Genomic DNA, 25,091 nt, shown 5'->3' with positions numbered 1-25,091 from the left:
CGACTAAATAAGGCATACAAAAGGCTGGTATGAATAAAAAAGTGTCGATAACGCTTACTGTTGAAACATTTTTCTTGGCCATATAATGATCAGAAAACCTTTGTACATGCCGAAACTTTCTTTAACTGCGTAGAAAAGTGTCTTTCAATGTTAGATCAATTGTGTATTGCTGATTATTCAAAGCATATGCAAAACAGCAGCACTTTGCATAGGCACAGTTTGTAACGGTATATGGATGCATTTTTGCATACAAGGGAAAGAAGACAATAGTGATACATTTTATAAAAGTAGAAGTGAGTTCTTAAATTACTAATACACAAGTAGTTTATTAGAGCAAACAAAGTCTAAAGACCCTTTTATGGCTATCAGTGCTTCTAAAGACTTTGGCATTATGATGTTCTAAAGTGAATTCAAGAATCCCTTTTGTTCCCAATATTCCAAACATTTTTTAAATAAAATGACGTCCACTGCCGGGACTTTGTTGAGAGTAGGAGAAACTTTTCTTGTCCTTTCAGTTTGCCAAACGGGCATCTTGAACGAATCTGTCAAATTTGTCTTGTAGAATGACAACAGACGATAAGCCGGATTATTCATATCGTGTGAAAGCTCCTGAACCCATTCTGAAGGCGAAACCACATCAAAGGCCATATCAGCCTTCTTCATCACGCAAAGAATGTCAGACCACGTAATTATCTTGGGATTCACCACATGATACACAGACGTGTCCGTGCAAGCTTGCAGTGTTGAAGTATGCAGCATTATTTCAGAAATAGACGCCGCGGCATAATTGACTGGGATCCAATCGATGACTGTATCAAGCTTGGGCATTTTCTTCATCATGCGTGCTCCACCGATAAACATGAGAGGATATTGTTCAGATATGTTCCAGACGCCATGCTCCGTATCACCACAGACTTGGCCTAAGCGCTCAATGAAGCATGGCCACTTTTTCTTGGTCACAAGGTAGTTAAGGAGCACTTCGACAATAAACTTGGACTGAGCATAACCTTTTGGCATTGCGACACGTGAATTAAACGGTAGCGGAACTTCTTCGATGAGATTTCCAAGCTTGACACTTGCGCTAACACTCGAGATGAAATGGACTCGCATCGGGTTAGATTCACGGTAAGCAAACTTTAATAGGTTATAAAAGAATGAAATACATTCTTTATCATAGTCAGCGACAGTTCGATTAAAATCCAACATCCAAGCACAATGCTGGACCATGTCGATTTCCCATTGAAGTTCCAAGTATCGATCTCGGTAGAGACCAAGGTAGGGATCGCTCAGATCCATCGGTAACAGTTCTATACGTGACGCATCATCCAGTAAAGAAACGTCAAGCTTGCGAGACAAGAGCGCCTCTTCCATTCTCTGTCGCCGTTCGATATCACTGTTGCCTCTTACCATACAGTATACTTTTTTGACTTTTCTACTTTTTAGCAGCTCGCATAGTAAGAACGACCCAAGAGAACCTGTAGCACCCGTCAGTAGAATGACGAGATCTCTGTTCTTCGTTTCACAGAGCTCCTTAACCACAGGAAAGTCTACTGCTGCTCTTTTAATATAAGCCTTCGCCAGCATCTGTGTTTGTTCATACTGTTGTTCTTTTTGAACTGGCTTGTTGATGATATTGGCTGTTGTGAGAGCTGTACACATGGCATCGATATTAGAAAACTGGTAGACAAAGTCTTGCGGAATGTAGCTATATTCTGAAGCTACAAGATTGCGAAGTTGAATGGCAGATAGTGACGTGAGGCCAAGGCTAAACAAAGAACATGATGTATCCTGTAGAGATACCTTGGACATATTAAGCGTTGCTGAAACAGAGTCGATCAAAAACTCCTTGACCTTTTCGGGACTCTGTGATACTGGAGATGCGCTTCGTTTTTGTGGGCCATCTATAAATGCTTTATACATGGATTCAATTATATCTTTATACATTTCTTCAGCAGCTTTACGCGATACGCCACCCTTTACTGTTGTCGGCAATGTCTTACCAGGAGGAAGTATCTTGACCATTTGTTTTAAAAGCATACTGTGACTAGGACACTCTTTGTTAGCTTCTTCAACAGCGTCATACACTATCTTCATAGCGTCGTTTTGTTGATCATTCTTCATGTATTCTTTATGCAGCTCAACAAGAGCAGCAGTGCACTGTCGACCATGGCCCAGAACAATCACTTGGCTGACTACTGAACAGTTTGCAATGGCCATTTCCATTGGAGCCGGGTTTGTCTTTTCCCCGTTTTCCATAATCAGAATATTGTCGCGACGATTAATATAGATATAATACCCTGGAAAATCCGGATGTTCCTTGAACAAATCGTTTGAGCTGTACCCATCAGCTTGAGCAAGACCTATAGCCAGGTTGGGACAATCTCTTCGAATAACCATATGCTTTACATCACGATCTACCGTTTCAAACAGACAGTATTCTTGACCATTGGGGTCCTTTATAAATGGACGAAGCGCATACCAGTTTCTGCTTTTGCGGTCTAGATCTGAGGCCATGATAGTGCCAAATTCTGTAGAGCCATAGACCGCGCGGACGTTTATACCGTATTCGTGAAATTTCTCGCCAGTGTCAAATCGGAGAGGAGCGCCGCCAAAGAAGATGTACTTGAGCCTTGCGAGATTTTCACGGTACTTTAGATCGTCGTGTATAACGCTCAACATCTGCTCGAGGATGAGTGGAGGTGCTGACATCATGGTGCATTGTACAGAACGTAGTGCCTGGGCAATTTCACTTTGAGAAGGTGGAAGCTTTTCCAAGTATACAATACTTCCACCAGCTACAAGCATTTGAAGCACACAAGTGATTCCAAAGGAATGAAACCTGAATATAAGGTTAAGTTTTCACATATACGTGATTAAAGGGGTCCAAAAAAAAAGCTTACATAGGAGCGCATACAAGAAATACATCATTATGATCTACAGGCAGCATGGCATGTTCACTCGATTGTAGCGCATTCAAGGCATTGATAGCTTTAAACATGTACCTGTTGGAACAATAGATGGGCTTTGGAAAGTTAGTAGTTCCTGAACTAAGAGCAAAGAAAGTGGCATGAGATCTTGGTTAAACATACAAAAAAAGAGTAGTTTACCTGTGCATGATGAGTGCAGTTTTTGTAATATCTGAAGAGATAAAGGTGTGGTTAAGAACATCTTGATAGTTGGGATAATAAGGTTCCATTGTTAGCACATCAAGTTGAAGTGGGCTCATGATTAATTCTCTCATGCCTTTGACTGAGGAACTGATGGCCATGGCTATCGATTGATACTTTTTGCTTGCTAAAAGAAACTTAGACGTTGTGGTCTTCATCAAATGAGCAATGGCCGCCTGAGAATTCCTTGGGGAGATCAGAAAGGGAGTTACACGGAGCTTCAAAAGAGCCAAAACGACGATCAGGTAGTCAATACTATGATCAGCTAAATAGGATACTGTTCGTGTGTCCTTGATGATATTTGACCATTTACAAGCCAAGTTAGTAGCAACAAGGTCTACTTGGGCATATGTCAAAGAATGAAAACTGTTGTTCGAATGGTAATACGCAAGGATGCGATCGTCATTGTCTTTGCAAGTCTTGTTGAGATAGTTGATGAGGGTCATATGCTCTTCAGCATTGATTTCAGAAGGAGGGGTTGAGGGAGTGATAGTAATCATGTTTTTCATAAAGAAAAGAATATAAATCGCTAAAAGAAAGGGAAGTATAAATGGTTGTTTATATAATTTTCACCATACATCCTGGGGGGTGAACGCCCTGAATTGCCTGTTACGTACAAGTACATGCAGTTAATGGCAGCCATTGGTTTACATATGAACTTGTTTTTTTGCTTACATTATAGAGTACGCATGACTGACGACCGTCATAACAAGGATGTCAAATAAAGAGAGTGCAGTGCACATATACAATAGTATTTTTAATTCAATAGAGTATCCTGTGAATTGCATACTCTTTTAAAAGGCTAGTTGTCAAACTTCAATACATCAAGAAGCTAAATAATGCAGTCTTTTACAACTCTCGTATTCTTTTTTAATCTATTATCCCTTTTAAATCTTTTGCAGAGTTATAATGAAGAACACGTTTTGCTCATGAGTGACATAACGGAGAACGATTATGGTTTGAACTTGTTGAGAAGAAGCAGAAAAGAGGCATTTAGTAGTCAATGTTCTACGGACGCACTGTTCAAGATAAAAGAAACTACTTGTTACTGCTTTTTATTTCAGTGTTTTGTACAGAAAGCTGAATCATAGCTGTCCTTAACCAAGATACACATGGAGAGCAGACCAAATCATATACTCACAGTTGTTCAAACCGTTATATACATATTCTTTCTTAGCATGATAAGGACAATCGGTGTCCTTTCTGTTATTTGTTTATGAAAAGTACTGTGTAACACAGTCATTACTCTACCTGTGAGGCTTTTTATATCTTTTTCAATATTCCCAAATCGACACACAAACAATGCGAACTGTGCGAACCGTTCTTTTGCTGAAACATAGGAAAAAGATGAGATGGTAGAGGCTTATAAGTGTATAACAAAAAATTCTCCGTAATAACTAAACCATTGTCAAATTGCTATTTTTGTTTTGCGCATTCTTTGAGTAAAGGCTAGCATTACAGAAGAAGAGGAAGAGAGATGACTCCAGTAAACGAATTAAGAGTAGTTTGTTTTTGAGGATTGGTATTGAACCTGTTACGATCGATATAAAGAAGGCTGAGTGGACCCTTTTCTACATTGCAAACATATGCTCTCTAGATAAACATACTGACAACAATAATAAAAATAAAGCCCAAACTGAGAAAGAAGTGCTTTTGAATATGTAAAGATAACATTGTTATGAATTTATGTGTATATCATCAAAGGTTGATTTTGTTTTTCGTGTTTGAAATAATGCACCAAGCAAAATGATCATACATTGATTTTATCCGACGTGCAAAACGTGACTCAGCATGCTATTTATCTATAGATGAAAACGATTGGCTTTAGTATACTTTGGCTTAAACAAATAAAGGATTAAGATACAGAATTATTTATTCTGGACCTTCAGCAATGAATCATTATGTTTTGCTTACAGAACTTTAACAAGTATTACTTGACAAAACATATACATTTAATAAGCTATTAATAAGCTAAGGATGTCAATGACAAATAAAGAATTATTTATACATTGGTGCATCTCAACCTTCCGGAAACGCTGCACATCAGGCATGGATAATTATTAAGTGGTCTGTTTCTGTGTGTCTTTTGGAGGATTAGGTCTATTTTGAGAACACTAGCCAATGACTGCTGTGGTTGAGAAGGAATCTGAGGTTGCCGCTTGACTGAAGCTGGGCAACTGTGTAACTCTAGATGCTTGTTCCAGACTTGGATCGGGCTCCTACTTTCTTTGGAGTTGCCGATACTTGTACAATTATAAAAAAGTATAAATGATTCAAGGGCAATTCAACCGTTTTTTTCTCTCTTGTCTAAAAAATTTTTCATCTCCTCCTTTTCTCTCTTTCTCTTTATCCCTCTCTCTCTTTTACAAATGATTGCAACCATCTCTACTACTTGCACCTCAGTCAACAATAACCATAGCAACACCAATGTGCGTCGCAATTCCTTTTCAGAATTTGTAAAGAGCTTGTTATTACTTGTATCGCCCTCAAACAACCATGACAACAGTAATTCAAAACAAGAGGATATAGAGAAAAGATCTCCAAGTTTATTTGAAGACATGTACGTCTCATTTCCCGCTTTTGAGGAGCAAGAGGAAAGCACTGGTTGTCACCCTCAGCCATCTTTGATTGTCGGAACAAGCCGTATTATGTGCTGAATAGCTGCAGATTACACACAACTATTATCATATCTAATTATACCTTCTGTACCATATTTCTTCTCTTCATTTTTAGCATAATTACTATTATCTATATACCTCTATATCATTTTTTTTCTTCATTAAATATTCCCTTCTCCCCCTTTTTTAATGATTTACACAGCAAAATAAATTCAATGTTCATTGACATATGAAAAATTAAATTGAAATTATATCAAAAAGCACATTCTTATAATTATGTCATTAAAAGTGAAGATAAAAAAACTTCACATATGATCAACACTTGGGTGCATTGAAGATGTGGGGGAGATGGGCAAATAAAATTGACTAAAAGTGAGATAATTACAGCCAAAGGCTTATAGACTTACAACATGTATGAAGTAGGTCGAAAGTTTAAATGACGAAATGTGCCCTCTTATCATTTATTCTTAGCCGATGCTTCCAAAGTGATATTACACGCATGAAAGTACCCCCCCTGTCGTTGTTACAGTTCCAACTAAATAAGAAGAAAGAAAACACTGACTATTTGGGCATTAGTACTAGCTTTTTAGTACGAGATAGACAAGCATTCATAAATGAAAAAGGTGGACTTTCTATAAAATATTGAATTGCATGGCATTAAAGAAAAATTTTCATTCTTTTTCCCTTAAATTTCTCAATCAGCCTTTTTTCATAAAAACGAAGCTCTATTTGGTCATATCTCTCTACAAGAAAGCCTTATCTAGTCTCGATTTTAAGCGGTTATCATGAAAAAGTTATGAGGACTCTTTCATTTTGAAAAAATCTTTTTTTAGTCACAAAGAACGAAAGGATGACCTCATCCTTGTACCTTTTTTGTCATGGAAACACATTTTTATGACTTGAGGGAAAACGAAAAAAAAAAGGAGGAAAACAAAGCAATAAATTCGCTCACTTGGCATCTTTTTTTTTTTTTTAATCACATACAGAGATATTATCAGTTGTCCCTTGCCGCTTTTCGGCTCAGATTATTTCCTTTTTTATTAAACTTCCATCAGGCACCATTGCACAAGGCAGTGGCTTGTCATGCATTACAGAAACGCTTCAACCTTTTCTTTTCAGCGAAACGTTACACAGATAAGATGATAGAGCCAACCATTGAAAGGCTGGCTTGATTCTCACGGTGGTAGGACGACTGCAGCTATTCCAGATGACAACAAAGTTATTCTTTTTTTTTTATTGTGCATTTAAATATGCTTTCTGTCATTCTTTTCTTTTGTCTCTAAAAAAATAGGAATAAACAACCACAGCACTCTAAAAAAAAGCAAACAGACTGTTCATTCAACGTTTTTCTGACATGACAAACTTCATTAAAGGTCAATTATCATAATACGACGTAAATAAAAGGACAAGTCACATATTTTGGGTTTTACTTTTGAACAAGATGTTAAAGTCCTTCGTTATTTTGACGAATACAAATGCAAAATTACGGAATTAAGGTGACCAATCATGAGTAACAATATATGAATATAATTGACCCGTTGTCAAGGGTAAAATTAAATAAACTTGGAAATCACCAAGAAAACACTCTCTTGTATACTGTAAAAGTCTACTGCAAAAAGATAGCCATCAATTCATCTCTTGGTATGCCATGTGTGAACTGACCATTCAGCAACAATGTGTCAATGGATTTGATCACCGCAGGAAATTTTTTTTTATTGTCCTACTTGTCAATTTCGATTTGTTCTCGATTTTAGATGGTTATTCACCTTCAATAAGATCGCCGCCCTATTCAACAAAAAAAAAAAACCTTTTTCTTTCTCTCTCTCTTTTTTGTCAGTTTATTATTTATATGGAAAAAGCCTTTCATTATGAGCAGAGTGCGCATCCAATGTCGGGAGATTCAGAGCAATCAGCCAGCAGTGAGGATTCATCCGAAAAGACAGTGGGAGTAGAAGTAGGCGAGACACAGAGCAACGAGCCAGATACCCTAGAACGCACGATGAGCCATACGGATCATGCAATACAGATTGTAGATGGAGTTACTCGAGCAGATAACAGACGAAGGCCTAGTCGAACAGGTGTTCTTTCGAACCTGCTGAAACTCGATGTATTTGATAACAAGATCGCTTCTTCCTCTCGCCCCACTCGCCCTACGCAGCAACTTCAGACCATTGCATCCAGCAGAGCCTTCTTGCATATGCTCAACGCCTCGAATTCGGCTCGTAGTAGCATGTATTTGGAAGACCTGCAAAGAGCTGAATTGGGTATCCCCAATGACGCTGCTATCGCTGCTCATCGAATGGCCATTGCGTCAGAGATAGCCGATATTTTGCAAAGACAGGATATCATTATCAAGCTCGGCAAATCGCTTGTCAGAACGGGGGCTCCGTCTCATCGAATTGTAAATATTATCTTTCTAAGCGTTTGACCTATTTTAACTTTTATTGCTCAGGAAGCGGCGATGGAAAAGGTAAGCAAGCGATTAGATATTGTTGGAAGTTATGCCGTTTTGCCTGGCTTGATTATTGTCACCTTTGGTGATGTGGAGACACATACTTCCGAGACACATCTTATCCGCTGTTCGCGATCACTCGATATCGGTAAACTAGAAAGGGCGTACCGTATTGCGAGTTGTCTTGCCAGAGGCGAAACCGATGTCCCCGAAGCTGCTGATTTGCTCGATGATATCCTCAAAGGTCCACCTACTTGGAAACCAATATCGATCATTTTGGCTTACGCTCTTTCGTCTGCTTGTGTTGCTCCCTTATTTTTCAACGGATCATGGACCGATTGCTGGGTGAGTGCCATCTTTGGTTTAGCCGGTAGGATCACAAACCTTATCGTTTTTCTTTTTCTGACAAGTAACCTTTTTTTTTTTATGACCACAGTCGGCGCATTAACTTATATATCCGAAAAAATACCCATGTTTAGTAACGTATTCGAGATGGCTATTACTATTCCCATTGCTGTCATCGCACTTGCACTACATCCATACATATGCTTTGCTGCCGTTGCCATATCTGCTGTAAGTGTTTGTGTGATTTATATATATTTATCTCATTTTTTTTTTTTCAAAAGATTGTTATTGCTTTACCAGGTTATTCGCTTACATGTTCCGTGATGGAGTTGTCTGCTAGAAACCTTGTCAGTGGGAGTATCCATCTTGTGTATGCATTGATCTATGTCTTGTTTTTGGCCTTTGGTATTGGCTATGGTTGTTCTATATGGCGGCTATCACATCCAGATGTTGACCTTAACGTGCTAGGCGCATGTCAAAACAGCCTCAACCCCTACTGGACCTTTCTGTTTCTCCCGCTCTCGACGATTGGCCTAGGCACAGTTTACGGCGCAGACGTTCATCAGTGGTTTCCTATGGTACTTGATAGTGCCGTAGGTTATTCTGTTTACTACTTTGTCGACAAATACACCAATTCCTCTGCCGTTATTACACCAAGCGTAGGAGCATTTGCTTTAGGGTTATTTGGTAATCTATACGCTCGAGTGACAAAGCGTCTAGCCTTTGTCCCGCTTATGGGTGGTACGATTATTCTGGTGCCTGGAAGTATTGGTAAGTGTATATGTATGCATTTATAATAAGCTAAAACTGACTATCTATTTCAGGTGTTAGAGGCGCTATCAGTTTGTTTGATGGATCAAATGTTGAAGGTGGAAGCAGTTTTGTCTTCCAAGTGCTCGGTATTGCTCTATCACTCACCCTTGGTCTGTTTTTGGCCAATTTGGTTGTTTATCCTAAAGGAAAGAAGAGATCTGTCTTTTTAGGTTTCTGATCGCTTGTTAGACTGAAAATAAGAATATATACCCCCTTGTTTTTCTATCTTTTTATTAGATCGTTCTCTTAAATTATATTACCACATCATACTTAATATACATAATTCATAAATATATCTTAAATTGTAGTCTTTAGATTTTTTTTGTCTGTGTCAAGCATAATGAAGAGTACAAAGTACAGTTGTACAAGGACGGGTCATACAAAAAAAAAGGATGCAAAGAAAAGAATAGAACCTTTTTATTGAATGATGATTTTACTAGAATGAATACATTTATCATCTAAATCGAAATGAACAAAAAAAATAGTTAAATATGAAAATAATGAGAAAAATGCCTTTTAAACAGTGATATGGTAAACTTCAACGGGAACTATACACAAAGTAAGAGAAGGCTGTTTTAAGAAATGTACTTCTTACCATGATCAAACACAACTTGTTCTATATCCTCCATGCCATCATGTTCCTCAACAATAGCCTCGTCTGTGTGGTCGATATCATCTACCATCAAATTATCCAAACTCTCGTCTTCATCTTCCAAAAACTGAATCACTGAGCTTTTCATCAACGAAGGGAACCAGGTGTACTCTACATCCGAGTCATCCTCGCTCTCTGTGTCTTCACCGTCCATAAGTGAAATAAAATCATGTTCGGTCAGTCTATCTTCGTCTAGAATCTCATACTGTGCCTTTTCTTCCAAAGGCAGCCTAGAGGCTTCTGTCTCTGTTACTTCATGAATTGTTACTGTGGCCGTTATGGATGTTTCTTCGTTCTCTTCCTTTGTTATGGAAGTGTACGATTGATAAACACAGCTCATAATTGTCAAATGGAAATAAAAAAAGAACTAGACGGGGTTACCGAAAATATTTGCAGTAAAAATACAAATGATTGGTTGGCTGAGTTATTTTCCCTTTTTCTCTATTCATTATCCATAGTTGTTTGACCAGTAATAAAGAATAGTTCAAGGTGAGAAAATAGTGGATGGGAATGTATCAAGGCTGTAGACTGTTGGGGCAACACAGAAAGAGTAATGCAAAAATTTCTACATTTGATTGGATAACGACAGCTATTTCTGTAAAAGTGTAAAACACAACTAGTGTAATCAAGTATTGTCCATTTCCACAAATAAACAAAAAGGGCAATAGACCAAATACGTATCTCTTCTTTTTATTCTCAAGGAAAAAGAGAGAGAGAACCATCTTTATTCAAATAGAAGCAAATTTATGAGCTCCGGCTTTATTTCTGTCAGAACAACCAAAAAAAAAAAAGGAACCCTGTTGCGCAATGAGTCATCCTTATTACCCAAAAGACTTGTCCATTCCTGATTATGTGCCTAATCTAAAAAGTCAATTAGAACTATTCTTGATTATGGGAGGTGTGTTTGTCTGTCTTGCGGCTGTCTTTTATAGATTAGGACAGAGTAGTGGATCCCCTTTGAAATTCATATGGTTTATGATCTGTGGACTGTTGCATTGTGGTTTTGAACTATACTATGCCTTGAATGTAGGATATATTGCTGGTCAAAACAATCTTCTTGCACAACTCTGGAAAGAATACGCAAAAGGAGACTCTCGATACGTGATTTATGATACATCACTTTTGGCACTGGAAATCATGACAATAGTAAATTTGAACAATAGCTTTTAAAGATTGCTGACTTGGTTTAGTAGATTATCTATGGACCCCTTTGCTTCCTTACGGCTTATACTATTTGGATCAAGTCAAGCAAACAGTATTTCTTTCAACTCGTTGTTTCCATGTGTCATTTGTTGAGTTGTACACTCTATTTTCTAACTGAATTACCAGACGCTGCCCATTGTCATCCGGCTTACTTTTGGGGATATTTTCTTTCAATGAATGCACCTTGGATTATAGTATGTTTTATATAGATGCAATGTATGACTGATAACTAATCAATACTTTAAGGTTCCTTTGCTTTGGATTGTTCAATCTTATAAACACATCAATCGAGCCTTTGAAAATAGAATCAAAACAGAATAAACTGATCCTCCCAAGGCATGAATTTCCCCCCTTTTGTGTGCGTGCATGTACATGTTTGTGTGTGTGTTGTTGATATTTTATTTTTTTTTGAACAAAATTCTAAATACAAAAAAAAAGTGTGTGGGTCTGAACTGGCCCGGTTCTTCCTTCTTGAATATATGCGCTTTTTTTTGATTTTAAATCTATAGACATGGTTAGGATATAGAAAACCATCATGCTATTTTGTATACATACCTCATCAATATCAAAATCAAATTCGACTTCATCGTCTTCTTCGCCACCAAAGTTGGCATCTGTTTCGTTAATCTTGGCATTATCGGGTAATTCACCATAAGCCTTCAACTGTCTAGCTTCGTCAGGATTATAACGTTGAATGACGTCGGCCTTTTCGTCTTGGAAATCACGAAGAGACAACAACACGATATCACCTTGGTTGATCCAAACCTTCTTTCTCAATTTACCTCGAATGAGAGCTAAACGTTTCACACCATCAAAGCATTGTGCTTCCACACGACCGTTACCCAACATTTTAACGACTTGGGCATATTCTATATGTTGTTTTTAGTTACATAAAATAACAGGACCGATTTTCATTACCTTGGCCTTCTTCTTTGAATACAAGTTCACGCTTATCGTTTTCAGTGTCGTTCTTTCCTCTTCTTCTGGATTTACCACCCTAAAAGAGACATGTTTTTAATGGCTGTTCAATTGAGTCATGTTTATTGCCTTACTTTTCCCTTGTTCTTAACCATTTGGAAAAAAAATTTATAAAGGAAGAAGAGAAAAAAAAATAGCGTTGAAACTGCGGTTCTATATTCGGTCTTTGAGTGTGGGCGCGGGCAGTAATATTTTTTTCTTTAGCCTGTAAAAAAAAGAAAAGGATCCTAGTGGCTTATATCTCCCTTTCTTAAACAAATTTGTATATCTCATGTGGTATTCAAAGGAATACGATCCTATTCAAGCAGGATCTATTGACGGCAATGGCGATGTGCCTCATGATAATGCTATTAAAAGAGCCATGAATATGCACTGTGAGTATAACTTGGTATGTAGTGTTCACTTTTATTCACTTATGTACACCAGATAAACCACCTCAGCATTTAAAGACCGATGCAAACTGTACACTGTTTATAGGTAGATTAAGCTTTGATACAGTCGAGTCTACACTACAGGACTATTTTAGTCGATTTGGTGATATTGTGAATGTATCGATTATAAGAAACAATGGTATGTTTCTACCTATATACAAACCATGTGTGTATGCTCATTACTTTTTTTTGGACTTGCTCTATCAGTCACTGGTTTATCTGAAGGATACGGATTTGTTACGTTTAGATCAGAATCGGATACACGCCAAGCCTACCGTCAAGCAAATCGCGCGCGAATTGATGATCATACGATTCTTGTTGACTATGAACGTAGCAGACTCATGAAACACTGGGTACCACGAAGACTAGGCGGTGGATACGGTGGTAGAAAAGAAAGCGGGCAGCTTCGATTTGGAGGTAGAGATCGACCCTTTCGTGAAGCTGGGAACGTACCATCGGATTATAAACGATCAGATCATTGGAAATATCCATATCGCCATCGTGCAAAAGATCGTTCAAGAGACCAATGAGATGAACAAAAACTTCACCAATACCCGTATCAAAAGACCCTAGTCTGCGAAAAAATAAAATAAAAAGGAATACACACTCTGCCTCTCTTTTTTCTTGTGTGTGTATCTATTTTCCGCACTTTATTCATGGAGACAAAAATCATTGATTTCAATAGTGCTTCACCTCCTCTTAGTCCTTATGATGGCATATCGTCGTTATTTACACCGCCTGCTTCAGATGTCGGTAGCGAAGGATATATGACAGCATCAGATTTAGATATCAAAAGAAAGAGCAGCATCGCCATTGGTAATGAGATCAGCCATTTGATAGAAACAGATCGTGCCAAAAACGCTATCCGATTGCTTAGAGAAGCTATGGATGATCTCAACCTGGGCCAGGAGGATCCGCAGGAACTGTCTGCCATTTACTCCAAGATTCTTACATCATTATGCGACACCAAGATGACTATGCTCATTCATGACGATCCAGACATTTATCATTCTATTCTCTGGCGCTTGTTTACCAAAGTGATTGAGTCAGGCTATACCCTACAGGTTACGTCATTTTTTGATCTATAGTCGAAAAGAATCACTCATATATGTAACTCTAGAGAGATGCGCACATCAATTTTGTAAATTACTTGGTGGATTGTGGTCATATGTCGGTGGCATTACAGGCTATGTACACTTTACCACGAACTGAATGGGACACCGAGTGCTATCGGATCGCAGTGTTGCTTCATCTCATGCAGCGACCAGAACAGATCCAAGAAGCAGAAGGTTTACTCTCCGATTTTGGTAAACCCTATTTGGAGATGGCCAATCCAAATGATCCTGACGATTTACCGCCTGTGCGTATTGACATGCCACTGATGAAGCAAGTGACACAGCGTGATAAAGAGCAACTCTGGATGCTCTATCAGGTGGCAGCATCTTCTAACAAGGAATGGGATAGGCGAAAGAGCTTGTATGAAAACCAAAGAAGAGAGTATGTTCAAAAGCTAAAAGAACGAAGAAGGAGCATGAGTTCCATGATTCAAGACTGGGCAGTTGAGCAACTGCTTCACATGGAATCAGAACGAGAGCAAGTGGACAGAGCCAGCACACAGAATGACAATGCTATGATCTATAGTGCTATGATTCACCGTCAGTTTGAGTATGCTTGGCATGTGTATCAAGCCATGGACAACGCTGTGGACGAAATCACGCCTTGTCTGGTCATGCATCTCTGTTGGGTAGCCTTCAGTCAAATCCCTCAGGCAAAGGTCTCTCAGCGGCTCGAGTGGGAATCACGCGCGTGGTCTGTGTACTCTCGGTTTATGTGTTCAGAGTACCTGCATCCAGAAGCAGCCGAGACACCTAATTTTCTCCATGATCTTCTTTTGATCGCCGCTTATAGCGCTGAATCAAAAGCGAGATTGACCAAAGTGATGAGTATATACCACCTCTTGACCAGACTTGATCTGCGCGTGCTCTTGTGCGATGAACGAGTTTTGGAACCTATGTTATGTACCCTCATCTATGAATGTAGCAGGGAACCTGTCGAAAAGATGAGCCAGCTCGCATTTGAAATGTGGCAAAGAAAGTGGCAGTCTGATCCAAGCATGTCGCTGTCTGTTCTCTGGGGACTTGTACTATTATGCGTCAAAACAGGTAATAAAGACAAATTTAGACAGCTGGTCGACAAGTTGAACAATGACACGATCGTGCCCTCCGTCATGGCGCCCATTCAACATTTTCATGACGTTCATTTATGCAGCCAAGGATGTTATTTTGAAAATTACATGTTTCAAGCCATCAAGTATACAGATCGAACGATTATTTCATATATGGATATTTACGGTTTAGATCAGCAGCGACAGACGACCATCAATGAACCACAAGCTATTCATATTACCCTGGCTGTGCTTCATGGTCTGGTTGAATCTGATCTAAGCCAAAAGGAAATGTATTATTCTACAAAAAAGGCAAAGGCCATTCTTCGCCACTGCTTCCTAACAAGTCAGATCACTCTTTAAAAAAACCATTGGGAATTGGGGGTTATTTTCACACACGTGATGTTATAAAGGTGTCATATTTTTTCTTCCTTTTCCTTTTTCTTTTTTCTTTTTTAATTTATTCTGATATGGGAAACGTTGCTTCAAAGAGAAGAAAGAGTGCAAGACCAAGTGTAGTACGCGCAGACATACCTGACAATGAGATTTCAACAGCAACCGCTACTTCTGTTAACTCTATCTTGGTTAATTCCAAACAGCAACAACAGCAACAACAACAACCACAGAAATCACCACCACAGCAACAGCAACAGCAACACCCAAATAGCATAGAGACCAATGACGTGAATGAGCAACAGACAGTACACAGTTCAAACCAGCTCACATTCAACTCACAAAACCAGTTAACTGCAACTTCAATAAGGTCTATTGGTTGGAATCTTGATATTGATGAATGTATCAACCGCCTATTGGATGTTGGTACTAAGAATAAAGTGACCAAATCGACATGCTTTAGAAATTCAGAAATAATGGCTATTTGTAGAGCAGCTCAACAAGTATTTCTTAGTCAACCTGTAAGTTATTTATGTTTTGTTGATGCTTGTTACTGATAATAGACTAGAGTCTAATAGAATTAAATCCACCTGTCAAAATATTAGGTGATATTCATGGACAATATCATGATCTGATTCGATTATTTGAAATGGTAATAAAAGTCGTACTGGAAATCTATTTTTTTTTTTCTTATTGTTTGATAGAGCGGATTCCCTCCTGATGCAAATTATCTATTTTTGGGAGATTATGTCGATAGAGGAAAACAAAGCCTAGAAACGATCCTACTGCTATTTTGTTACAAGATCAAATACCCAGAAAATTTCTTTTTACTACGTGGTAATCACGAGTGCGCCAATGTGACAAGAGTATATGGATTTTATGATGAATGTAAACGACGTACAAACACAAAAGTATGGAAAACCTTTGTCGACGTATTCAACACATTACCTATCGCAGCACTTGTTGCAGGGAAAATATTCTGTGTTCATGGTGGTCTCAGTCCGTCATTACACTCAATGGATGATGTGAGAAATATCATGAGACCGACCGATGTGCCAGAGTATGGTCTACTCAACGACTTGCTCTGGTCTGATCCATCAGACACAGCAATTGAGTGGGAGGATAACGAGCGAGGTGTGTCTTATTGCTTTGGCAAGAAAATCGTCAATGAGTTTTTGGCAAAGCATGATTTGGATCTCGTCTGCAGGGCTCACATGGTAGTCGAGGATGGATACCAGTTTTTTAATGAACGGACACTAGTCACTGTCTTTAGTGCTCCCAATTATTGTGGAGAGTTTGATAATTTTGGTGCTATTATGAGCATTAATGAAGAGCTTTTATGTAGTTTTGAACTCCTCACGCCACTTGAACATCCTTCAGCGGCAAAGATTCAAGAGGCCCAGAGAAATAAGGGGCGACGACCAAGGTAAAGTACATAAGCTGATACATATTAAAAGATACTAACGTTGCATATAGTCCTCCAATGATTGTCACTTCGTCTGTTGCAGAAGAAAGCTCATAAATTATTTATATATACATATATATATACTAAGCATTCCCCCTCTTCTTTTGTGTCCTTTTTTTTTTAAAAAAAAATGTTTGCATTTGTATAGAAAAAAAGAAGTTAAACTCTTTGTTTTATAACTTTGCTACAATGAATAATAAAAAAAGTCTTTTTTGAAGGAGGACGTAGATGTACACTAAATACACAAAAATCAAAACGTTTCATCTTGATTTGGGCAAGCATCTGTTGAATGCTCGTTAAATACATCGCAATTGACACAGAAGAGCTACATGTTTTACATGTTAGTATTGTTATGTTATTATAAAGAGATCATACATAGTTTGGTTTACTTATTGACAAGTCACTTAATGCAGTACATTGCATGAGATCATGACCGTATTCCTCGCAGATCTCACAATAAGGATTGACGTTTAAATCTTTGAGTTGGCACACAGGGGAAGTAGGCGTCGGAATGATCGCATGTCTCACTCTGTCTTCTAATGCCATTACTTTTCTCTTCTCCTGCTCGAGTCGCTCCTCTAATTCTGTTTCTCTCAGCACTTTAATTTCCACCAGGGACTCGACGTCGCACAGCTCTTTTGTCAGTCTCTCGATCGTCTGTTGAAAGGCGTATTGAGCCTGCTGATGTCGCTCTTCTTCGCGTCTGAGCTGTTCCAAAAACCATTCGTGCGGGCACTTTTCTAAGCCCCCATTCATCCAACGAAGACATTCCTGCTCAGCGTGTTGGTAAGATTCGATCCATGCGTTGTTCTCCTGACGCAATTGTTCGACCAAGCCGTCGTCTGAACCTATCTTTTGCTTCTCGAGTGTGACCAAACGCTTGAGAGCGTCTGCGAGATCACATCGAGACTTATCCAGGTTGATCCGCATCTGCTCATTTTCTTCTTCGAGTCGCATTTGTGTCTCTACTGCCGCATTGACTTCGTCCATCATCCGCCGTTTATCCTGAATTTCCTGATCGAGAAGGGACTGGAGCCTGTGACACTCGAGTGTGGACGACGTTGACAATCGATGGACACGCTTGACATCGCTTTTCAATCGACTGATCTCGGCCGCCATGGCTTGTACCTGCTCACGCTCACGATCTAATGCCTGGGTTGTCAGTTCGAGCTGGGCCTGCAGACGACGACATGCTGGCTCGTTCTCCGCTTCTTCTCGTTCTTCTTCCCACCGCTCCATCTTCTTTTCGAGCTCACGCATCTGAAGATCTTTCTGATGGATTGCCTCGGTATGTTCTTGCTTCATTCGGATCACCAGCTGCTGATAAGACTGCATTGTCTCGATATGAGCCGTCCTCAGTTCGGCGTACTCTCTTTCGACTGTCGCCAAGGTGCGGTCTCGGTCAGATAGCTGAGCGCGCAACTGGTCCATCTGAGCTGCACTCTGCTGCATCTCTTGCTCATGTTCTTTTTCCTCCTGCGCTCGTTCCTTTTCCAATCTGTCGATACGTTCTTTCAATGTGTCTGTATATTGTCTTGCGACCAGAGCCGCTTCCTTGTACTGCTCGCTTTGGGTATGTGCTGCGGCCAGTGCTCGTTTGAGCTGTTTGTCCTTTTGTTCTTCCTCTTGAGCTTGTTGGGTATCATCACTTGTTTTACTGCGCACCATCGGTGGCGCCTTTTGTCGTGTTATCGGTTTTGTCGACAGACTCTTTCGTGGTTTCATTGCTTCCTCCACTTTATGCGCCGACACAAACAGACCTGTCTGTGGAGGACAAGTAAAGTAACGAACACTACAGAATGAATGAGTCTTTAAAAAGAAAAATAAAATAATGGCCTAACCCCTGGATACATCCATCGTTCTTTCCTGTCCCTCTCACATCGAGCTCAATGCCAATCCAGGTCTCGTTGGGCTTAAATTTGGTTTCACCTATATATCGCACAGTGCCTGTAAGCGACAGACTGGGGATGCGCACCTTTTGACCCAGGATGAACGGTGTTTTCCGTCGGTTGCAGATTAAGGGTTCGTCTGTACGACGTTTGGAGGGTTTGTTTATGCTGTAGATGGTGGGACGAGCTATTCGACTGGTCATTTACGGGTGTTTTCAAAAAAAGAAAAAGAGAAGGAAAAAAAAAGGGAAAATGATCAAACATGAATATATAAAAAGGAGGGTAAAAACTAAAAGAAGCTTTCCATCTCGATTGCATAGAGGCTGCATATAATTAGTCAGAACAGGAACAGTAAAATAGCTCCTTATTCTCTCTGTTTCTTTATTTTGAAAGGGGGGGAGTAAATACACATGTAGAAAGGGGTGTCAATGTTTAAATAAGCATTAAATGAAATCAACAGTTGACTAGATATGCTGTTCATAGTATAAGATATTGTCAATGTGATGTCACAATAGTAAACCATGGCTCCACAAACAAGGTGTTTTTTTTCTCCTCTTCATTATGCAACCATTAGTGCCAATAGAGACAAGCAAGTCAAGTGAAACGTTAGGCCAAGGTGACTGGCTAGCACTTGAACGTATAGAGTTTATAGATAAGCAAGGAACGAAGCGAAGTTGGGAAAGGTGTATAAGAAGAAAAACTCATTCGAGCAAAGTGGATGGTAAAATGTTCTTAATTATGATCATTACAACTTATATCTACCAACAGCCGTCGACATTCACGCTATCATTTTAACACCTGAGCCTGAGTTACTCTTGGTCATTCAGTACAGGTAATGAATTTAAGCTTTAGGGGACCAAGTCTAAACTGAGAGAGAGAGAATAGACCTGCGATTAAGCGTTATTGTCTCGAGTTTCCGTCTGGTAAAAGAAAAAAAAAAAAAAAGGTTTAATTAAGAAAGCATGCCAACCTATTTGAAAATAGGGCTTATTGATGCAAATGATGATGATCCATTGATATCTGCACAGAGAGAACTAAAAGAAGAAACAGGATATGTAGTCCCCAAGGAACAAATGAGATTGACAAAATTACCATTAGCCTATGAACCTGGATTGACTGATTCTTGTTGCTATGTTGCCAAAACAGTCATTGATCCAACTATGGTAGATTGTGCAGCACCTGAACCTGAGATAGATGAATGGAGTTTGCAGACAATTAGTTTACCATTACAAGGACTCTTGGAACGATTGGAAGGTAAATCAGTTTAAATGATGAAGCTTTAGTTATTCATTTTAATTTCTTTTTATAGATTTAGAAAAGCAACATGATGGCTTATTGGTCATTGACAGTCGAGTGTATTCACTTGCGTCTGGGTTAGTTTATGCTAAAGAATTTAAATAAATACTTTTCTTTTTCTTTTTATTATTATTCATCGCTATTAATGCAAGCAGTTCAACTTGATCCCAATACATACCAAGAATTAGAAACATTACGAAACAAGCTATGGTCACTACAAGAAACGTTTGCAACACACATTACCTATTTAAAGGAGCCCAAGTATCCGTTTACATGGCCCGATCTGCTCAACAAATTCAACATGCTCACTGCCAAATTTGCCTCACTCTCGGAAGATTTCTATCATTATACAGATAAGGCGAGTACAGCGACCTTACCCAAGTTGATGATTCACCCTTATATACCCACAACAACCGAACAAGAGACAAACATATTGAGCGTTCTCCTTCGAACCAAATTGATTCCAGATATAGAGAAACTCGAAGCTGAAACACAGGCTGCAATCGCACGAGAGCTAGTCGATCCTCAGGCAAATCATAACACACGGATGGACGACGAGCAGCTGATCAAGGACCAACTCGATCAGTGGACCGCGCTTAGGGATCGTCATGATCGATTAGCTGCTGATGCAGCGCAGTTTGTTGCTGAATTGTCAAATGATCATCGTTCTAATTTCTTACTAAGGTATGAAGATCAAATTGAACAAGAAGAAGAAGAAGATGAGGATATGGAGCAGGAGGAGGAATGGGAAAAGATGGGGTTCCCGAATGAAGGGGTTTGGAAAAAGTGGAAGCTGGAGTGCTTGATGAATTTCTATAGTAGTGGCAAGAGTGAAGTTGTTGGTAGCGATTTGAAAAAATTGGCATCGACTGCCAAGAAATAAAAGATTCTACTACTACATTCTTTGTAAATTCTTGGTAACAAAAAAAAAAAAGAATAATGTCTGTTTGAACTCTTTGGTCTACATTTTTATTGTATCCTAATGTTTTATTTCGAAACAATGAAAGTTATATATGTGTATGTATTATGGGGTGTGTATATATATGTGTATGTATGTACCATATATGGATTTATATATGTATAAATATGTCTTTAATAAGTAATCAATAAAGAATCAGGACCCTTTGAAGCATTGATAATTAAAGCAGCAGTAAGGATCATTGAAAATCGACACCATTTCCAGACAAGATGGAATAAATTTCTTACATGTTGTTTAAGTTTACCTACAAGAGTTGTAGGCTCATGGATAACGAGCTGTAATTGTTGATGATTGGATTCATTACGAAGAGAAGGATAAAGGCCTGATTCAGGATAGAGGTGATGGTCATGAAATATACCAAAATTTTCATCTGTATCCAAGTCATTATAATTGCCTTGTTTATACAATTCCAAGCTCTTTTCTTGATAATGCTCGGCTTCGATTTGATTGATAAACTGAATAGCGTCATCGATTAATTGTTGATCCATACCAGTTGCTTTTGATAGAACGGATTCTAAGCTCATTAAGGAAGGAGCGTTGGAGATGGCATCAAATGCCATTTCTACTAGATGAGGTGCCTGTTGACGATCATCTTCTTTTTGCTGTATTTCTGATTTTAAAGTGTGGTTGAATATGACAGACGAGGTGTCTACTCCATTTTCTTTTAGTTTTTGTATAATCGATCTATGTTCTTCTAGAGATGACTTTAATTCTTCAATATGATTAAATTGTCGTTCATAAGCCAATTGTAATTCATTAAAGTCTTGTTGAGTGAATTCAAATTGTTCAAACTGTTTCTTCAGTTCATTCAAATCTTTTAAAGTCAAGCTTAGCTTTTGTTCTAATTCTAATTTGGATTGAACAAGCATTTCTTTTTCTTTTTCCATCTTGTCAATCTCGTTATAAAGTTCTTCTATCAGTTTAACCTCTTCTTCGTCCTTTTTAACAATCTCCTGTTTCCTCTGTCTTTTATTCATTTCTTCTAATTCTTGTATCTTATTGGTAGCAATCTCGAGGTTACTCTTTAGATAATTGATCTCCTTTTCTAGTTTAATCGTATTCTTTGAATTATCCTTCATCAAGTTCTCTTGTTCTATCACGGCTAATTCCAATTTTTTACTTAGTTCTGCATTCTTCTTTTCTAGTACTTCGATCATTGCTTCTCTTGTTGTTCTCGATGGCACAAATCTAAACTCTTGCTCTTCTTCTTCTTCTGGTATCGTTATCGAATTAGAAGGTGTAATGGGCGGTGTATGTGTCTGTTGTAATAATGAATCATAGCTAGATTTCAGTCTAAGGTTATGCTCTAGTAGTGATTTTCCTAATTCAGCTGCTAAGACTAAATCTAATTTTTACATGACAATCACATGTTATATATTGATTTTCACATATATTATTTTAAAAAGTACCTTTTTCTTTATCTTTAAGAGCACTGTATGCATTCTTTAGCATCGGTATTAGTTCACTTGATGTCTTTTCTGCCATCCATGAGATAGATGACATGAAGGATGCGGTCGATAAACTAGGTGAAGGTGGTCCTGCTGGTACTTGAAGTGCTTTTGATTTCTTCAGATCGATCCTTGGGGGCATCATTTTTAAAAAAAAGGGGGGAGGGGCGTTGTAAACAAATAAAAGAAAAAAAAAGAAAAGAAAAAGAACAATGCAGTTTCTCTCTTTTATATATGTGTATTTCATAAATGAACTCCGTATCAGGTACTTTTTTACATCACATTATTCAAGTCACATGTGTTCACAATCAGTTGATGATGCATATAGGAAAAAGGGTTCTCATTGTTTACAATGTAAACAACTCTTTAGGTTACATTCTATTAAATGAAATTCATATGCATGTATTTATTATCTGTAGGCATAATAGTCATACCCTTTCTGACTTAGTAACCATATGATGCCATTTACTCTTTGTTTACTGACATCTCTTTATATCTTTTTGTGTTTCCTCCTCCTTTTTATAATGCAAACATTTGAAATATGAAATAAAAAGGGAGAGAATAAAAAAGTCTGTTGCTTTTTTATTTCTATATTATTGTTCACTAAAAAGAGTATTATGAAAATGGTCTATTAAAAGCAAGACTTCTTCGGGTTTCAACGTGTGGCTGGTTACCCCGTAGGAAAAGCACGGATTTGGAGTTTATGTAACAATTAAGAATCATGTTACACAAAACATACTCTGTTCTTTTGATAAAGTATCAAGAAACACTTATAAAACAAATGCAATCTCTCTTATTTATTAAATACACGATACTTATTTTTGAGAATATATATTTACTATATACTACGTCATTGTAAATATAGCATAAAAAAGAGGGGGGATGAACAGGAGATATGCAATAACATCTCTTACACATGCACACGCTGAATGATGAAACTAGATGTTGATGTGTATAGTAAACCCAATGCACTTATTTATAACTTTTTGACTAGCATTAATAAAAATAATACATGCTTTCTTCAACGCATTATTACCCACAATAGTTCAAATTGATATGTAGAGCCTTTTGCAGGCATTAGCATAATGCTATTTCCTACTCCGATTTACCTGAAGTATTACGTGTCGTTGGATAATTTTCGTTCTTTTTTTTGTTTATTTTTTTATATTCTTTAAAATGAATAATCAAAGCGAATTAGTCTCTCAATTTATTACCATGACACAAGCTGACGAAGCTCAAGCACAGTTTTTTCTTGAAATGAGCAATTGGGATTTACAGGCAAGTTTTTTTTTTTTGACATTACACGCGTATAATAATCATTTCAAAAAGGTTGCCATATCCCAATACTTTGAAAGTAATAGTAATAATAATAATCAGCAACAAGCCGAACCACCCGTTTCGAGTACGGTTCAGAATAAAAGGCCTACCAGTGGATCTTCGTAAGCTAAACTTGTAAGAAAAGGAGCCAAGCTTGATTGTTAATCCTTATATAGTTCTAGAATTCGCACGTTTAGAGACTTGAGTAATGAAGCAGAGGATGAGGACAATAGTGATGATGACGAGCATGAGAATTTATATGCTGGTGGAGAGAAATCGTAATTGAAATATATATATATATTGTTTATACTTTGTTAACCTCTCTTTTTGTGTGTGGCAGTGGCATGGTCGTTCAAGGACCCAACAAACGATCTGGAGCAGGAAATAGCCTGGTGGATGAGATTTTGAAAAAGGCAGTTGAGTAAGTTTTTAAGGATAAGAATAAAGAAGAAAAGAACTTATATAATTACAGAGGAGAACATGCTCATGATGAACGTGCAAAGACGAAAAAGAAGCCTAATACTTATACAGGAACCGGATATCGATTGGGAAGCGAAGATGAACCTTCAACCGTGGCATCTTCTGCTCCTGTTGAGCAACAAGATGAACCAGAACAAGTAAAAAAGAAGAAGAAAAAGCTTAGAGAACATACGTAATGATATTTTATGATAGGTCACTCGTCACTTAACATTCTGGCGTAACGGATTTAGTGTAGATGATGGGCCTTTATACGAATATGCTGATCCTGCTAACCAGCAGATGCTTGCAGCCATCAACAGCGGGTAAAACAAAAAAAATAGTGTGTGTGTATATCATTCTCAATGTTATTTTTAAAGACGCGCACCACTTTCTTTATTGAATGTACGTCATGGACAGCCAGTTGAAGTACGTGTGATCAAACGTCAGGATGAAGACTATACACCTCCTCCCAAGGCTCCACCCAAGCCTTTTGAAGGCGTAGGTCACAGGTTAGGAAGTCCAGCTACTTACGTTGAGCCTCCTACTGCGGCACCTGGCACTTTCCCATCCACAGGAGGTGCCACTGCTCCAACAGTAGATGAAAGTCAACCCATGACATCTATCCAGATTCGTTTAGGTGATGGATCAAGGTAAGTCAGCTATAATAAAATAAAAACAAGATAATAACAATCAATATTAGAATGGTGGCCAAGTTAAATCACACACATACAATTGGAGATATTCGTCAGTACATTGAAGCGTAAGTTACAAGTAGTTATATAAAAGGCAGATAAGCTCAACTATGTTCTATATATAGAAACAATGCAGGCAGTAGCAATAGGCCATACATTCTTCAAACTACTTTTCCAGTAAAGCAATTAGACGACAATAATCAAACAATTAAAGAAGCAGGTTTATTAAATAGTGTTATCGTTCAGCGTTATCAATAAAAAAATCATATATAAATAAATAATAATAAAAAAGAGAGAGCTGTTTGCCTGTAGCCCATAGATATATGTATA

The 25,091-nt window shown here is 38.2% G+C and overlaps 13 protein-coding genes across 13 annotated transcripts; 8 read left to right on the top strand and 5 right to left on the bottom strand.

The window, feature by feature from the left end:
* Positions 1–257: 257 nt before the first annotated feature.
* Positions 258–3,688, bottom strand: RHIMIDRAFT_220201 (acetyl-CoA synthetase-like protein). The gene is made up of 3 exons (XM_023607400.1): positions 3,108–3,688; positions 2,901–3,047; positions 258–2,839 (listed from the first exon to the last, which is right to left on the bottom strand). Exons 1-3 carry the CDS (start codon positions 3,674–3,676, stop codon positions 400–402), a joined length of 3,156 nt encoding a protein of 1,051 aa, XP_023461652.1. The 5' UTR covers positions 3,677–3,688; the 3' UTR covers positions 258–399.
* A 1,779-nt stretch (positions 3,689–5,467) lies between these two features.
* On the top strand, positions 5,468–6,023 carry RHIMIDRAFT_81501 (uncharacterized protein). The gene has a single exon (XM_023615736.1). The coding sequence runs from the start codon at positions 5,537–5,539 to the stop codon at positions 5,822–5,824; it is 288 nt and encodes a 95-aa protein (XP_023461651.1). The 5' UTR covers positions 5,468–5,536; the 3' UTR covers positions 5,825–6,023.
* A 1,566-nt stretch (positions 6,024–7,589) lies between these two features.
* On the top strand, positions 7,590–9,663 carry RHIMIDRAFT_270699 (DUF1212-domain-containing protein). Its single transcript, XM_023612203.1, has 5 exons — positions 7,590–8,186; positions 8,238–8,607; positions 8,674–8,810; positions 8,864–9,353; positions 9,407–9,663. Exons 1-5 carry the CDS (start codon positions 7,635–7,637, stop codon positions 9,571–9,573), a joined length of 1,716 nt encoding a protein of 571 aa, XP_023461650.1. The 5' UTR covers positions 7,590–7,634; the 3' UTR covers positions 9,574–9,663.
* Positions 9,664–9,911: 248 nt separating this feature from the next.
* RHIMIDRAFT_242100 (uncharacterized protein) lies at positions 9,912–10,387 on the bottom strand (the record flags this gene model as incomplete). Its single annotated transcript, XM_023609716.1, has 2 exons — positions 9,912–9,943; positions 9,991–10,387. 2 exons carry the CDS (start codon positions 10,385–10,387, stop codon positions 9,912–9,914), a joined length of 429 nt encoding a protein of 142 aa, XP_023461649.1.
* A 79-nt stretch (positions 10,388–10,466) lies between these two features.
* On the top strand, positions 10,467–11,604 carry RHIMIDRAFT_81486 (Emopamil-binding protein). The gene is made up of 3 exons (XM_023615735.1): positions 10,467–11,193; positions 11,241–11,444; positions 11,497–11,604. Exons 1-3 carry the CDS (start codon positions 10,855–10,857, stop codon positions 11,569–11,571), a joined length of 618 nt encoding a protein of 205 aa, XP_023461648.1. The 5' UTR covers positions 10,467–10,854; the 3' UTR covers positions 11,572–11,604.
* RHIMIDRAFT_220195 (nucleic acid-binding protein) lies at positions 11,579–12,410 on the bottom strand. Its single transcript, XM_023607399.1, has 4 exons — positions 12,303–12,410; positions 12,169–12,247; positions 11,806–12,119; positions 11,579–11,753 (listed from the first exon to the last, which is right to left on the bottom strand). Exons 1-4 carry the CDS (start codon positions 12,321–12,323, stop codon positions 11,748–11,750), a joined length of 420 nt encoding a protein of 139 aa, XP_023461647.1. The 5' UTR covers positions 12,324–12,410; the 3' UTR covers positions 11,579–11,747.
* A 64-nt stretch (positions 12,411–12,474) lies between these two features.
* On the top strand, positions 12,475–13,288 carry RHIMIDRAFT_81479 (small nuclear ribonucleoprotein 35). The gene is made up of 3 exons (XM_023615734.1): positions 12,475–12,602; positions 12,655–12,798; positions 12,867–13,288. Exons 1-3 carry the CDS (start codon positions 12,500–12,502, stop codon positions 13,187–13,189), a joined length of 570 nt encoding a protein of 189 aa, XP_023461646.1. The 5' UTR covers positions 12,475–12,499; the 3' UTR covers positions 13,190–13,288.
* Positions 13,289–15,293: 2,005 nt separating this feature from the next.
* On the top strand, positions 15,294–16,738 carry RHIMIDRAFT_295495 (Metallo-dependent phosphatase; the record flags this gene model as incomplete). Its single annotated transcript, XM_023614189.1, has 4 exons — positions 15,294–15,737; positions 15,785–15,868; positions 15,921–16,642; positions 16,693–16,738. The coding sequence occupies 4 exons, from the start codon at positions 15,294–15,296 to the stop codon at positions 16,736–16,738; spliced, it is 1,296 nt and encodes a 431-aa protein (XP_023461645.1).
* Positions 16,739–16,931: 193 nt separating this feature from the next.
* On the bottom strand, positions 16,932–18,773 carry RHIMIDRAFT_242094 (uncharacterized protein; the record flags this gene model as incomplete). Its single annotated transcript, XM_023609715.1, has 3 exons — positions 16,932–17,006; positions 17,057–18,473; positions 18,523–18,773. 3 exons carry the CDS (start codon positions 18,771–18,773, stop codon positions 16,932–16,934), a joined length of 1,743 nt encoding a protein of 580 aa, XP_023461644.1.
* Positions 18,774–19,131: 358 nt separating this feature from the next.
* RHIMIDRAFT_242093 (uncharacterized protein) lies at positions 19,132–19,971 on the top strand (the record flags this gene model as incomplete). Its single annotated transcript, XM_023609714.1, has 5 exons — positions 19,132–19,291; positions 19,339–19,402; positions 19,456–19,493; positions 19,555–19,824; positions 19,880–19,971. 5 exons carry the CDS (start codon positions 19,132–19,134, stop codon positions 19,969–19,971), a joined length of 624 nt encoding a protein of 207 aa, XP_023461643.1.
* Positions 19,886–20,749, top strand: RHIMIDRAFT_302216 (uncharacterized protein; the record flags this gene model as incomplete). The annotated part of the gene is made up of 1 exon (XM_023614382.1): positions 19,886–20,749. Exon 1 carries the CDS (start codon positions 19,952–19,954, stop codon positions 20,747–20,749), a length of 798 nt encoding a protein of 265 aa, XP_023461642.1. The 5' UTR covers positions 19,886–19,951.
* Positions 20,737–22,495, bottom strand: RHIMIDRAFT_81439 (uncharacterized protein). The gene has a single exon (XM_023615733.1). It carries the CDS (start codon positions 22,000–22,002, stop codon positions 20,959–20,961), a length of 1,044 nt encoding a protein of 347 aa, XP_023461641.1. The 5' UTR covers positions 22,003–22,495; the 3' UTR covers positions 20,737–20,958.
* A 974-nt stretch (positions 22,496–23,469) lies between these two features.
* On the top strand, positions 23,470–25,019 carry RHIMIDRAFT_242090 (SEP-domain-containing protein; the record flags this gene model as incomplete). Its single annotated transcript, XM_023609713.1, has 8 exons — positions 23,470–23,732; positions 23,787–23,888; positions 23,951–24,031; positions 24,083–24,227; positions 24,283–24,392; positions 24,447–24,719; positions 24,770–24,829; positions 24,887–25,019. 8 exons carry the CDS (start codon positions 23,470–23,472, stop codon positions 25,017–25,019), a joined length of 1,167 nt encoding a protein of 388 aa, XP_023461640.1.
* Positions 25,020–25,091: the final 72 nt, after the last annotated feature.

This window comes from Rhizopus microsporus (genome assembly GCF_002708625.1).
Source record: "Rhizopus microsporus ATCC 52813 unplaced genomic scaffold scaffold_28, whole genome shotgun sequence".
Taxonomy (NCBI): domain Eukaryota; kingdom Fungi; phylum Mucoromycota; class Mucoromycetes; order Mucorales; family Rhizopodaceae; genus Rhizopus; species Rhizopus microsporus.
This window is presented reverse-complemented; position numbering and strand designations above follow the sequence as displayed.

Excerpts from the sequence above, each read along its gene's own strand:
- RHIMIDRAFT_81439 (XM_023615733.1), bottom strand. The coding sequence starts at position 22,002 with ATGATCGAAGTACTAGAAAAGAAGAATGCAGAACTAAGTAAAAAATTG.
- RHIMIDRAFT_81479 (XM_023615734.1), top strand. The coding sequence starts at position 12,500 with ATGTGGTATTCAAAGGAATACGATCCTATTCAAGCAGGATCTATTGAC. Across the intron at positions 12,603-12,654 it reads AAGAGCCATGAATATGCACT|ATAAACCACCTCAGCATTTA; the intron begins GTGAGTATAACT and ends TATGTACACCAG. Across the intron at positions 12,799-12,866 it reads ATCGATTATAAGAAACAATG|TCACTGGTTTATCTGAAGGA; the intron begins GTATGTTTCTAC and ends TTGCTCTATCAG.
- RHIMIDRAFT_270699 (XM_023612203.1), top strand. The coding sequence starts at position 7,635 with ATGGAAAAAGCCTTTCATTATGAGCAGAGTGCGCATCCAATGTCGGGA. Across the intron at positions 8,811-8,863 it reads CTGCCGTTGCCATATCTGCT|ATTGTTATTGCTTTACCAGG; the intron begins GTAAGTGTTTGT and ends TTTTTTCAAAAG. Across the intron at positions 9,354-9,406 it reads TCTGGTGCCTGGAAGTATTG|GTGTTAGAGGCGCTATCAGT; the intron begins GTAAGTGTATAT and ends TATCTATTTCAG.
- RHIMIDRAFT_81501 (XM_023615736.1), top strand. The coding sequence starts at position 5,537 with ATGATTGCAACCATCTCTACTACTTGCACCTCAGTCAACAATAACCAT.
- RHIMIDRAFT_81486 (XM_023615735.1), top strand. The coding sequence starts at position 10,855 with ATGAGTCATCCTTATTACCCAAAAGACTTGTCCATTCCTGATTATGTG. Across the intron at positions 11,194-11,240 it reads CACTGGAAATCATGACAATA|ATTATCTATGGACCCCTTTG; the intron begins GTAAATTTGAAC and ends TTGGTTTAGTAG. Across the intron at positions 11,445-11,496 it reads TGAATGCACCTTGGATTATA|GTTCCTTTGCTTTGGATTGT; the intron begins GTATGTTTTATA and ends CAATACTTTAAG.
- RHIMIDRAFT_220201 (XM_023607400.1), bottom strand. The coding sequence starts at position 3,676 with ATGAAAAACATGATTACTATCACTCCCTCAACCCCTCCTTCTGAAATC. Across the intron at positions 3,048-3,107 it reads ACTGCACTCATCATGCACAG|TTCAGGAACTACTAACTTTC; the intron begins GTAAACTACTCT and ends CTTTGCTCTTAG. Across the intron at positions 2,840-2,900 it reads TTTCTTGTATGCGCTCCTAT|GTTTCATTCCTTTGGAATCA; the intron begins GTAAGCTTTTTT and ends CCTTATATTCAG.
- RHIMIDRAFT_220195 (XM_023607399.1), bottom strand. The coding sequence starts at position 12,323 with ATGGTTAAGAACAAGGGAAAA. Across the intron at positions 12,248-12,302 it reads TGGTTAAGAACAAGGGAAAA|GGTGGTAAATCCAGAAGAAG; the intron begins GTAAGGCAATAA and ends TGTCTCTTTTAG. Across the intron at positions 12,120-12,168 it reads ATTCAAAGAAGAAGGCCAAG|AATATGCCCAAGTCGTTAAA; the intron begins GTAATGAAAATC and ends AACAACATATAG.